The sequence below is a fragment of the Echinococcus granulosus genome (assembly GCF_000524195.1).
Source record: "Echinococcus granulosus chromosome Unknown EG_S00033, whole genome shotgun sequence".
Taxonomy (NCBI): domain Eukaryota; kingdom Metazoa; phylum Platyhelminthes; class Cestoda; order Cyclophyllidea; family Taeniidae; genus Echinococcus; species Echinococcus granulosus.
In genome coordinates, this window is record NW_020170413.1 from 387,657 (window position 1) to 400,392 (window position 12,736).

A 12,736-nucleotide genomic window follows, 5' to 3' on the forward strand; every position below is an offset into this window, starting at 1 on the left:
AACTAACCTTCTTTCACATAGAGCCCCCTGAAAGGAACTGTAAAAGTTCGAATATGCCTAAGACAAAAATGCGACAAATACTTAGCAGAAAAATTTAAGATACACTAAATATCTCCTTGTTCTGACCCAAAGTAGATCTTAAGGTGTGCCGTGAGTCTATCTAACTAACTGAAAAGTAAAAAAATCCTTCCTGATGGATGTCAACTGTTAATCAGGCGTATAATTATCGTTGCAGGCCCGAAATCGTACAGCATTATTTTATACAGAAGTGGATGGCGTCAAAAATGGAAGATCGCCGGAGCTGTTCAGCGGTCCGAAGCGCTTTCTCAAAACCTGATGACGAGCATTGGGAGATATACCCAGATCGCATCATCTTGTAATCGCCTTTTTGTTGGTTTTCTTTAGCCAATTGGAAAAACTCTTTCAATAACGGCTGCTATCTCCATTACCTGTTATTACGATACTTTGCATGATCGATAGAACCCTTTTTTTTCGAGGCCAAAAAAGTTATATTTGCCTTTTCTTACTTAATGGAGTAGACTTTAGCACTTTTTAGGGGATAAGTTCCGATTAGTTTATGATCAACCACGAAAACAAAAGCTTATATGTCCTTTCTAGTATAAAGCATACATCCCATTGAAAGCCGTCGCTTTGACAGTAATTTGAAAATATCATTCAGGAATAACTGATCTTTTGTTAGAGCTCATTAAATTATTTTTCTGGCTACTGCAAAGCATTAGGATTCTACATTTTGAACGCATTGCAAAGCTTCGATATGCGTCAATGCAACGGTACGACTATGGTCGTTATTGCGATCGGTAATAAACTCCTCGCAACTGCAATTCCCGCAACTACTGGAGGTGGAGAAACAAATAGGTTCCATCCATTCATCGTACAATGACATCAATCGGCAGCGCTACCCAGGGACTCCCTATTTGCACACTGTGCCACCCCATGTCATGTTTAATTCAGGCTCCCTGTCTGCTGGCTAATAGCTGGCTGATGTGTGTTGGGAATGAACAGACTTCGTCAACCATTTTCGCAGTTTTCAATCATGCACTACTTTATTTTCAAAGACACCTACTTAATTTGCTTGTAGTGCCTTGTGGATGGAGTTTTTCATCCTGATTTCCTTTTCGAAGGCCAAACAGTTACTCTTGAGGTCCAAGCCCAATACAATAAAGCTCAATGAAAATTTGGAAGTGTGAAAAATAGTTTTTATTAAGAAGAAGGGTAAATTTGGCAAATTACTTGCAGTAAATTTTATATTTTAAGTTTAAAGGCTGACACAGGTCACTATGCCCCAAAACTTATTTGCAACACTACCTCATCCTGTTATACGTAGTCATTTTCCCATATTACTTCTGCAATAAGTCCCTTAAAGACAATGATCGCCTTTTCTTTACATCCCGTAAAGTCGTATCAAACAGAGGAGAGGGCACTTATTTTTTGCTTCTAAAGTTACTTTTCAAGAAAATATATTCCATAAAGTTGAAATTTGCTACCAATGGCTTTGTAGAGGCAATGGCTACAAATGACCTCTTTGATGAACTGTGCTGACCAATCTGGTTTCTTTGTTGGTTATGTTTTGTGTAAAATAAGAAAAGTAGAATTCACTATGCAGCGTAGCTCCGTGCCCACTCTACTTATATGCACGTAAGTAGCAACCTCTGCTGCAGCACGATTAAATCGTTTTATATGTTTGTATCAAAATTCACAATGTCTGCGCGACACCTTAGGCTAAACACTTACTAATGAGCATCAAAATGTGGAATACTACTTATATATCGTACATGAGTAGCAAGACTATTGTGCTTTTACATCCGATATATGTCAGCTTTTGGCCATTCCGTTAGCCCCCCGTCAGGACATTTATGCTCTGTTCAGCTATATACACTTTTTCAAAAGCACCTGGTTGTTAAAAGGTTAAGAAACCAATCATTGATTCCATTTAGAAATAGTGAACTATTCGTTGATTATTTTTGTTTCAGGAAGTGTTCATAACCGTTTGCCTACGTATTGACTAAAGTCGGAGGCCTTTTTACATGCTAACAGCGCAATAGCACCGGCATTAATCACACATTTAACAGCTGCGCCAGCTCTTGAGCCGTCCTTAGTTTGGGACTCCTTGTTAAGACCGAATCCTCGCGCTGTAGCCAAAAGACCACCTTCTTAGGCCCTCAATCACTCCCCTGAATTGTTATGCCTTACTATGGCTCTATAAAGGACTCATTTAGCCATACTTTTGACAGTGGTAAGTAAATTTTTCCCACAAGTGGTAATAAATAACCAATGTAAGTGTTACTGAAGAAGGTATAGCCCGTGAACGACCAGGGTGGTAGAGGTCCTAACAGCTTTCCACAGTCAATCCAATCCTGCGTTTTATAACGAAGCAATAAATGACCGAAGAGATTCTACACTTAAATTATATAAAGGCACCTATTTTAAAGGCGTTTTGGTACGTAGATTAATTTGTAGAAAATAAGTTAGCAAACAGGACCTTCTCCAGATTCCTGGCAGCTGAATGGAGCCCAGATAAATGGCTGGGTGGAGATGAACTGGGATTGACTTGACAAGGAACAATAAATCAAGGCTAACTGCTCAGTGAAGCCTCTTCACATTGTCTTATTGCACAAATCTACCTCCAGACTAATGTGTCCATGAAATAGCTCGTGGCATACAAAATGCCGAGAGGTCATACCAGTAACCCTCGGCCTCTCTGCACGCAGTGACGTGGCACTTATGGCTTTATGCATGACTAGAGAGGCTGAAGACTAGTGACCAGGAGGTATAGCAGTAAAAACTCACTTAATCGGAAATGCCACAGTTTATTTTTAGAGGGTTATATTCTTTAATTGCCAAAAAGAATCTTTATCTGCACCTTTCTTGCATCGTTAAACGCTCTTTAAGGCAGAACTGCAAGCACTTGATCCTTCGTTTGTGAGGCACCGCAGACTGAACCATTCACAGGTCATTTGAAAATTTTTTCTACAATAAGCCCCAGTAACGACAACCTTGTTGTTGACAAAAAGCAAAAAGCGGTAAACGCGTTCCATCGCCCGGCCACCGATTTAGCGTTCGCGTTACAGGAAGTGGAAAAATCCACGTGGAACGATAAACCGATTGGCTTACGTTGGACGGTTTTGTCTATTAAGGTAAGATAACCATTGGCACACACCCACTTCACGCTACTATGGCAAGAGAGTATAAACAAAAGTAAGCAAAAGCGCCAATTTAATATAGCGGTGGATTTGTGATCAGCCAATGGGATTTTTCGCCTTGTATTTATGGCAAAAAAAGACTATACCAAGCTTTTGTCCCCAAATTTTGTAATAATCTGCGAGCTTTTAAAATAATTTCTCACATGAGTGAGTTTTTTAAATAATTTACTGTATTATGTAAAATATACCATTAAGATCCTCTTTTGAGTTCAGCATACTACTTAAATCGGATGAAGGACTTAATTCAGTAGTTAATCAAGAGAAGGTAGAAGCCTACTGATTGAGTAAACATAGGGTGTAAAGTTGAGGTAACAACTGTAAACACAACTACACTACGCCGTGAACATTTAAGCCAAATTTAAATAAACCTTCTTTATTTACCTTTCACAGATGTCAGGTGAATGGTGGATGTTTAAAGAGAGAAATAGCTGTCAAATCAATGTGAATTTATAAAGGATTTGCCATCCACACCCACGTCATGACGTAAATCAAACTGAAGATTCGTTCCTCCTTTTATTACTTAGGTTCGTTATCACGTCGTAGGATCTCCGGTTTGTGGATTGGTGGCCTTCTCATTGACCAGCCAAGCACAGCTGTCATCCGTCTTTTAGCTCAAGAAAGTTGAGAGCTTAATTTTGATCTGCTTAATGCGTGAAGGGTAGTCTCTCCGGGGCAGATGAGGCTTCTTGCAGACATTTTGTTACGTTTTGTAGTCATAAAATAACTGGGCACTGCTTTTATGATGATGTGGCAAAAACAGGGGAGGGAGGTGAAGGTATGACAGGGCATTCTTTGATCTGCATGGATAAAAATATTGGAGCTGTTAAGAAAACTTGGCACTCCTGGCACAATCGGGCCGCCACTGATGTTGGTTTCCCCCTTGCTACAAAAATGGCATCAAGGACAGGGAACGTTTGGGCTTCGGAAGCGAGTGGACCCACATTGGACTCCAAGCCAACAAAGAAAAAATGCTAATGGACAGAATTAAGTCAAAACTTTGGATGAACCCCTGTTTTGCCAAAAAATTTTCTGCTCAAATGGCTTTTTGTACAGCCGCTGACATAAGTGTAAAGTCACAGGGGAAATGAGTCGCCTTTCAAGCTTTTATGTGTGTAACCAATGGGAAGACCACGTAGACCCATTTCTTCAATGTTGCTACCTCAGAACGACCTTTCATAGTGTCAATTCTTCAAGAAAATGCCATTCTAGTGAGTGAGTTCATTAATCAACGACCTTTGGCTTTATTTGTTCATTGTATGGCAAAATAGTGTCTGCCGCTTAACGGGCCAAACTAATATCGGACGAAGCTGAATGGAAACCTTAAGAGTGGATGGTTTCACAACTTCTTGACTGTTTTAATGACCTCACCTTTTGAGTAAAAAAGAAGAATTCCAGAGTTTGTACGGCTCCAGGCATGAGAATTGGTTCACTGCTTACTCCTGTATTCCAAAAAGCGTAAAAGAACGATTCTAGTCTTAGTGATGCAAATCTCTTGAAGTAGGGTATGACAGACGATCCCTTGCACCTCTCAAAAGGAATTTTCGCAGACTAAATCACTATTTACAAGCTTAATTGTCCCTTTGATGACAACTCGAAATTCACTCTCCCACATTTCAGATCTCCTCTAGGCATTTCCATTGGTCCGCGACTTGACCATCGGGATTGGTCAGGGCTGACGGTTCTCACATGTCACTTAGGCACTGCGAACAACTCCAAGACCCCCCTCCCTCGCGGGCTTAACAACCAATTCCACTTTTTTGGTCCTGGCATTAACTGAAGCGCATGTCACACGCACATGACCTAGTTCCATTACGTCAACAATGAAGTCACAGGTTACAATGGAACTGGCGCGGATTACGGAAGGGGGCTCTAAACACCCAATTGAGGTCTCGATGCCAGGGTCATTAGTTCACCGTGCACACGCACATGTGCGTGTGTGTGCGTCTTTGCGCCTATATAAACCCACCAGTAAACAGTGGTGGTCATCAATCGCGTTGGCTGCCAAACGGACGCTCAAGACTATGCGAAATATCCTTGTCATTCTTCTCGTTTTCTCTACCCTCCTCGCTCTCGCATCAGCTAAGTAAGATGGTCCCTTTGATTAAACCCTATTCTTACCTTTGCCAGTAATTTATTTTCATTTCTTTTGTTTGGATTTTAGTGATGAGGTACGTTTCCCTCCTTTCGGTTCTCTCTCCACATCCCCGGGTCCTATAAGTTGTTGAAACTTCTTTTATAATATTTGAGATTTGGTCACAGTATTTCCTAAGTTAAAGTGTCCACACTCAAAGGAGCATTCATGACATTATTTTACAAAGCCAGAATTTCCCCTTTTTAAATTTTTCTGATCAAAAAGTGGCATATAGGGTTGATAATTGAGCTAGATGGACAACGTGGAAGATCAGAACGCAGACTTCCACCCAAATTAATACCAAAAGTAGTAATAAAATTTGACAAAGACTAAGTTAAATGGTCCTTGATTTTCTATTAACATTAAAAATTTCTTTGTTACTCTAAAAAGATGGGAGTTGGTCTCTACATCACCTCGCACCTTTTCTAATGATGCGTAATTTTTGCAAGCCATCGACTTCAACATTTTATCTTTATTTTACTGTCGTTAAAAGGATTTTCTTTGTATTTTCCCTAAAACTGATTTTCCTGTCCCTAAGTATTCACTTTCCTCCCACACTCCTGTAGGGTGTACTGGGCATCATCAGAGAGGCTAGAAGATTCTTAAAAACAACACCAGAGGGACAGCGTGTTTCAAAGGCTTTAGAACAACTGAAGCATGCAGCTTTGGAAGGTAAGTATTTCTGCTAAAAGTAGAGGCCCTTCTAAATCCTATCATTCTAGCTCGCAAAGCTTTTCGCATCCTACTGGCTGTCTACTTAAAAGGCCTACTGAATGAAAATCAGTAGGCGGAATTTCGTAAGTTTTCAAGATGGGTCTTTGTGCGCAATCTTGTAAATATACAAGTTCCTTTATAAAAAGTGTCTCATTTTTTCGCTTCCCGGTGGTTACTGATGAACACTATTAGGTAAACCATTTGACCTTACCATGCCAAACACAAGCCATTTGAATATATTTTTAAAAGTCTAGCTTTTGAACTAGCGAGCTTCCATCTGGCAGGTGTTCTGTAAAATTTTTCGTCTCCCTGCCACTTTGTCCTCAATTAAAAGCAACGTAGTGGCTTGGTTGTGTTCCATTGCGTCATGTAATGCTAATAAGCTACCACATATATATTGCAGCAGGATAGCCCCCCGGTCAGTCTTAGAGAAACATATCGTCTTTGTCGAATGATGCAGAGGTGTAGTGCAAACGGAGACTGAAGGCTTCAATGAGAGGCCGTATTATTGAATCGGTGGTGAAGGTCGGAAAGACTCAAGAATCTGCATCACCGACTGCACATTTAAACAATGCTTACACCACAAGAAATATTTAAGAACGTCTCTCTGAGGTCTTGATGAAGAGTGGAAGCTAGTTAGTAAGTTGAGGTTGTATTGCCATAGTATTTAAACTACAAAAGAGCAAAATTTATTATTAATGTGCATGGGAGTAAGAGGAACGAACATGCAAATCACGGAGGTTGAAGAGTCCACGCATTTAAGTGAACGTTAAAACAAACACCAAATTTACGCATTCTTCCCTTCTCCTTTATACCATGGCTCCGAAACTTCCTCACCCCTACTAGAAAGGAAGAGTAGTTGCTGCATTTTTGCGTAGCCAGGACAATATTGAAGTCAGCGCCATTGATACACCTCGGTGATTCCAGAGTTCGCAAAGTTTCGGTTTCTTGCTAGGCAGCACTAAGCCGGATAATTCATTACCTTGGCACTGCTTAAGACTAGACGTTGTTTTGTAACAGGTGCTGCCAATACGTCAATCGTGATCCTTAGTGCCATTTATCTAGATGCGGACCTATACAGTGAACGATATCCCGTGTTTTAAGCTGGATTAATGGACCTAATCTTCTTCATCCCTTCTACCCTACCGCTTTTTGTGTATTCCAAAGTGTCACAACCGTCTGTCGGGCTTTTAGTAAACCGGTAACATCTGGTTAGGTAAATCTCTTGGCTTGACGTAGGTATCATAGGCAGCGCAGCAATAAAAGTTTTCAGATTACACAAGTCAAGTGTCTTGTCGGCTGTTAATTGCCTCCTTACAGAACTCAAAAATTAGGATATTTGCCAAGGTTCAACGCCATTTTAGCTCATCTGTACCTCAGCTTTCCGCCGATTTAGTATTATGCAGCAGACACCGTCTTTCTTAGGCGTTAGGATTTGGGAAGCGGTCAAATAAATGTGATTAATGGCCCTTCGGCTTAGTTTTATTTGTCTCGAGTCCCCTTTAAAGTCGTAGGCTGTTATATTGCTACGAAAATGATCCTGGTAACAACAAGGAACTATCCATGTAACCAACTTGGTCATTAAGGCAGAGGAACGGTCTACTTAAATAATTTCAGTAGGCGATTGATTGCATGCAAATGATGCGTAGGAAAACAAAATTTAACTGCAAAACATTAACCACGCCTATTTTAAAAAATTTGCATGATTTTAAGATAATGTAAGAAGGTTTCATAAGCAACATTGGCAGTGTTGTAAACAGAAGTTCCTGTGCTTGATGGGGCCGGATCGTCTTAAATTCACTACCCAGGTAAACAATGGACAAAGGCTAGAGGTTGCATATGCGCCTAGTTGTTGAGTCGCGTAGACTGCCGAAGGCGGAGTAGATGCTTGCATCTTAAGACAGATCACCCAGCCGACCTAGCCATGCCTACGTATAGCAATGCATTGACTCTAAGCTAAGAGTGACTCTCGGTGTACTGAGGGGGTATTCAAAATGTAGTCGCAGTCAATCAGAAAGGAAGGAGAAAGAGCACAGCTTCCAGAATGTTAGAGAATTACCCGCAGTAATGGGAGGCTTTAAACCACTCAACACAACCGTTAGGCAGAGATTAAGCAGATATCCTCAGCAAAAGGAAAACGGAAAAAGTAATTTTACTTAGCACAAACAACTTTTTCAAATTTTTAGTCGAATTTGTGAAGTCGGTGCAAGTAAAGTAAGGATCCTTATCCAGTGGAATTTCATCTTTTGATTTAAAAAGAATGCACTGATACGTTGACGAAGAGTTGATCAACTTATGGCAAACCTTGTGTTAGTCTTTTCGCTGGAATAAGACAGCCTCTAGTTTGTCTCACCATTTGGCGGGATTGTCGATCATCCATTCTAGTGTTACATAGCAGTGCATGAGAGCCATCTCTTAAGCAATTTTTTCATCACCTTCTGGGATAAAATAAGAAAGAATAGGGAAGCTGGGCAATTGTAGCCCGATTCTGTAGAGAAACATGGCAATGCCAGTCATCTCGAGAAGTGTAAATGTCGGTAATGGATTGGAAGTTAATATCCCTAGCAAAGCTAATGCCGTATCTTCCAGCAAAGGCACCAAAATGTTAATTTAGGCTGTGCACGTAATCTGAATAATTTATTAAAAACATTTACTAAAAAATTGTACTTAGAAGGCAGCAAAGTGGGGGAGGGGTTCATATCGTGAAAGACACTTTGCATGCCAGTTACCGAACAAGGCAAAATTCTCCATCTAGTTTTAATTCTTTTTGCCATTTTAGTCACTAGAAGTTGAGAAAAAAGTGCTGACCTACTGTCTCACCTTCAAATTTAAATGCCCCTACTGGCCGGTACGTGATTGGTTAATGTCAAGGTTAAGTGACCACCTCTTGGAGGGAAGTACAGCCCGTGGAGTACGAACAAGTACGCATAAAGAAGAATGGCGGTGTTCTACTTCTCTCCGACTCTACTCTCTACGATCGCTTCATAACAAATTCCGTTTTTTGAGACCTATTGTTGTGTTAGAAGTCCGAGAGGAGAACGTGCTTTCCAAAAACTAGCGTTGAATGCCTCTGAGGTGGAGATTTCGTTGTTGTTGTTGTTGTTGTTGTTGTTGTTGTTGTTGTTGTTATTGTTGTTGCTTTTTTACTGAGATCCATCGTAGTGGATAAACGTGTAGCATGTAGTAAGCAAAAAAATCTGCTTTAGACATATCAGACAAACATACCAATCATGACCCTCTGATAGTTCAGCAGTGCCTCAGAAGTCTGTAGCGATGGCAAGTAGACCGTTTGGAGGTTTTTTCAATGATATATCTGTTTCCACACGACTAACGTTTAGGGTACAAGAGCCACCTCCCATCGAGTGTCAGTCGGTCAGTCAATCATCCAGTGAGAAAACAGTTAAAAATTCACAGAGGGCTTTTGTCATCTTCTGCTAATACATGACAATTGGTTGACAGCCGTTCGCGCATCCCCACTACAACTGTCGCTACCCAGTAATGTGGTTGAAGTGCTTCTCTACTCACCACTGAAAGTTGTTTTTGAGACTTGTCACTGCTGAATTATTCTAATGAGTGACGCAAATCCAGTTCTTACAAATCGGAAGAATGGTGGGTCAACCACACTTTGGCGCGCTTTTTTCTGGATTATTTTATCACCAAAATCAAATTAATTAAAAGCATCCTACCATTGCAACTTTTTCGTACGTTATAAAAATCTTGCTGTAAAATGTTTTTCAGTTCTTGGGTTAGTTTATTTACTTCTACTAACGCGTCAGATTCAACTGACATGCCAAGGGTTGGGGGAAGGGACTGATACTGCGAGGGCGTGGGGGAGAGCGAGGACGCAAAATGAAGGTGGTGAAACGCCAGACTAACCCTTATCTGTGCTTTATAAACGCACACCGAGCGGCCAGTTGACGGCCAGCGGAAGCGACATGAAGGGGAGTGGTATGCAGAGCATGGAGCGCCCACGTAGATATTAGACCGATTCAAATACCACACCGTCTCATAACGTCGTTGAGTTATTTACAGACAAAGATTCATGATGTACTTTACTATGGTAAAATGAATGAAAAAATATGCCCCACTTACTCCTCATTGGACCAATTATAAATTTGTGAAAAAGTTGTAAAGATAGTGAAGTTAGACAAGGCACATAAATTTTTTTGCGAAAAAAATACCTCGAAGAAGGAATGAAGGCTAGCACATCTTTCCAAACGCAAGATTGTCTGCTAAGCTTCTGAAATACTCTCTGCAGGCGTTTGAATTAGGAGTGATTTTAGCGAAGGTCTTGATATTCTCTCTGGGCGTTCCTTTCCTTCTAGCCCTGAAGGTCTGAAATACGCTACCTTCCATCATCCTTAAGGTGGTGTCTTTATTAGCTGGGAAGAAATAAAGAGGAGACAGAAAGCCCTCCATTAGTTATTTACCAATTAAGACCCAATTAAGATGTTAGCCTGCGGTATTTAGTAAACGTAACGCCACATAGGCTTAAGTTTATAAGAAAATTTGCCTCTTTGAAATAGTCTGCTACTTAAATTTATTTAAGTAGGCTTTCAACGGTTTTTCACTAATAAGGAGGACCCACCGCCTTAATTTTTTTTTAATTTATTTAATTAAAAAGCTGGAACTTTTTTAAGTTGAAAAGTTTTGTAAGTCCTTTATCTTCTTAAGTTGTACAACCTAGGCCATGTTGCATTGAAATATTGCTGTGCTTATACAGGGCCCTCATGGGCATGTCTCTGAGGTTTCCGAGCTGTCTCATGTGCGCTTTACAGTCCACATTATTAAAATCTATGCAGCGTTTCCCTTATTTCTTTTTTATCAGTGGAGAGAGATTTGACTGCAGGAAAAAATCATACCTTGTGTAGCATGGGGAGATTTCCAAATCAGGGAAGTTTTATGGAAGGGATCAGTGTTTATTACCTCTTGTGGAAGATGAGAACGTCGATTTAGCCACAATGCTGGTACAGTCTGTCCGCTTATTGCCTAATGGGTGTATTCAAACAAGCAGGCACTATTTCTATCGATTCTGTTATACTTTTAAAAGTGTAGTTAGATATTGTTGACCAGCTAGTAGCTTCTACTCCTTTTCCCTATTCACTGCCTTTGTTAAAAAGTTAGGTGGAACCCCGGGATGCAGATATTTAAACATCTTCCCTCTGACCTTCAGGTTGACCAATCACGAGGCAACTGCCTTCACAGACTTGACGCCAACTGCGGCTGCGTAGAAGCATACTTTTATTTAGGGCGTGATCAAAGGAAAAGGTGTGGTTATCAGCGCCTATTCTAGGCCACACCCTCTTTTCCATGTCATTGTTAAAAGAAGGCCGTAATTAGCAATTAAATTAAGGGCCAAAGTCACTTAATTTAAGACAAGAAAGACTATTTGTGGCAAGGGGCTTTTAGCTAAGCTGTGGTAATATTGCGTGTGCTTTATGTCACCGAGGCTGCCCCTAGTGGTGGTGGAAGTGGTATCGATGGCTCTTTATAGCCCTTTATCAAAAATGACACAAGCGGTCTCTTTTATTCGCCTTGAAACATAAATTGTGGTAGCTATGATTGTTCCTGTGGCCTATAAGACTTCTCAATAAGGGTTCTTTTAAATCACCCTTGAGAGTTGTAAATTGCTACCTCGGGGGTGACCAACATAAGTACTTACTGTTGATGTGTTTGCTAACTTTAGAGTCCAATCGTCACTCGCTAACAGCGCTTAGAGCCTTTCCTGTCCAAATGAGTCCACAAGAGGAGGCTTTGCCTCCAAGACAGCAGTCAAAATCGAGGAGGCTAAAGAGACTGAGCACGTTTGTATGCCATAGATCAGTTACTCCTCCTCCTGCTCTGCCAAACTTGCGTCTTAAATAAGTGTTGTATCCCCAAAGGATACAGCGGGCTATGCGGAACGGATTTCGGCATTGTGATAATTGAATGGGAAAAAGCGAGGGCGAAAAATTGCGAGCGGAGGGACTGGGTATTATTTAAGGCCTTCTGGTTATCCAAATACATCCCACCCTCGCCAACTCTTTCACTGTTTCTCAGATAACACAAAAGATTTATCAAAAGTATCAAGAAAACTGTACAAAGAGTGGCGACAAAAGGAGGGGATACAGTTAGGTAGTAGAATGGTGGAGATGGAAGAGAGATCCCCCTCCGAATCTCCCAAAAACTATTTATTTGTAAACTTCTACATCACCACCACCCATGATGCCCTCGACTAACCAATCTTCTCCCATCTGAGGGTCCAAAATCAGAGAAAGAAGGGAAAAAAGTGACAACAAGGTAATCATGCCGATATTCCTGTCAATCTGCCGATCCTACTTATAATGCTCTCTACTCTGACCTCTCCTCTTAAACCCGCATTCAAACCTGACTGCTTTACAGACCGAGTTCCCCTAAGGCAAAGGCAGAAATTTTGTTGATCGGTTAAAAAAATCGACAACGTTCAACTTCATGCTGCAAAACTCACTCAAGAGCCGACGTCATAGCGCCTTTTGGCAGGTGAGAGGGATAGGGAAAAGGAAAGTGGAGTATTTCCGACTTCTGGAGACAATGCGCTGCAAAAAGAGGAGGAAGAAGAAGAAGAAGAATGAGGAGGAGGAGGAGGAGGAGGAGGAGGAGGAGGGGAGGAGGAGGAGGAGGAGGAGGAGGAGGAGGAGGAGGAGGAGGAGGA

General features: G+C 41.0%; 1 protein-coding gene across 1 annotated transcript in view; it reads left to right on the forward strand. All coding sequences in view use genetic code 11, as the record gives it.

Annotated features, from left to right (window-relative positions):
- Positions 1 to 1,534: 1,534 nt before the first annotated feature.
- Positions 1,535 to 12,736, forward strand: part of EGR_04930 (hypothetical protein) — a gene marked incomplete at both ends in the record, with an annotated part of 17,714 nt that continues 6,512 nt past the window's right edge. The window contains 10 exons of the mRNA XM_024494179.1: positions 1,535 to 1,656; positions 3,935 to 4,092; positions 4,386 to 4,475; positions 5,349 to 5,389; positions 7,687 to 7,784; positions 8,253 to 8,280; positions 8,846 to 8,931; positions 10,691 to 10,718; positions 11,122 to 11,185; positions 12,106 to 12,242. Of these exons, the coding sequence (XP_024351416.1) occupies positions 1,535 to 1,656; positions 3,935 to 4,092; positions 4,386 to 4,475; positions 5,349 to 5,389; positions 7,687 to 7,784; positions 8,253 to 8,280; positions 8,846 to 8,931; positions 10,691 to 10,718; positions 11,122 to 11,185; positions 12,106 to 12,242 (852 nt within the window). The remainder of the gene's footprint in view (positions 1,657 to 3,934; positions 4,093 to 4,385; positions 4,476 to 5,348; positions 5,390 to 7,686; positions 7,785 to 8,252; positions 8,281 to 8,845; positions 8,932 to 10,690; positions 10,719 to 11,121; positions 11,186 to 12,105; positions 12,243 to 12,736) is intronic.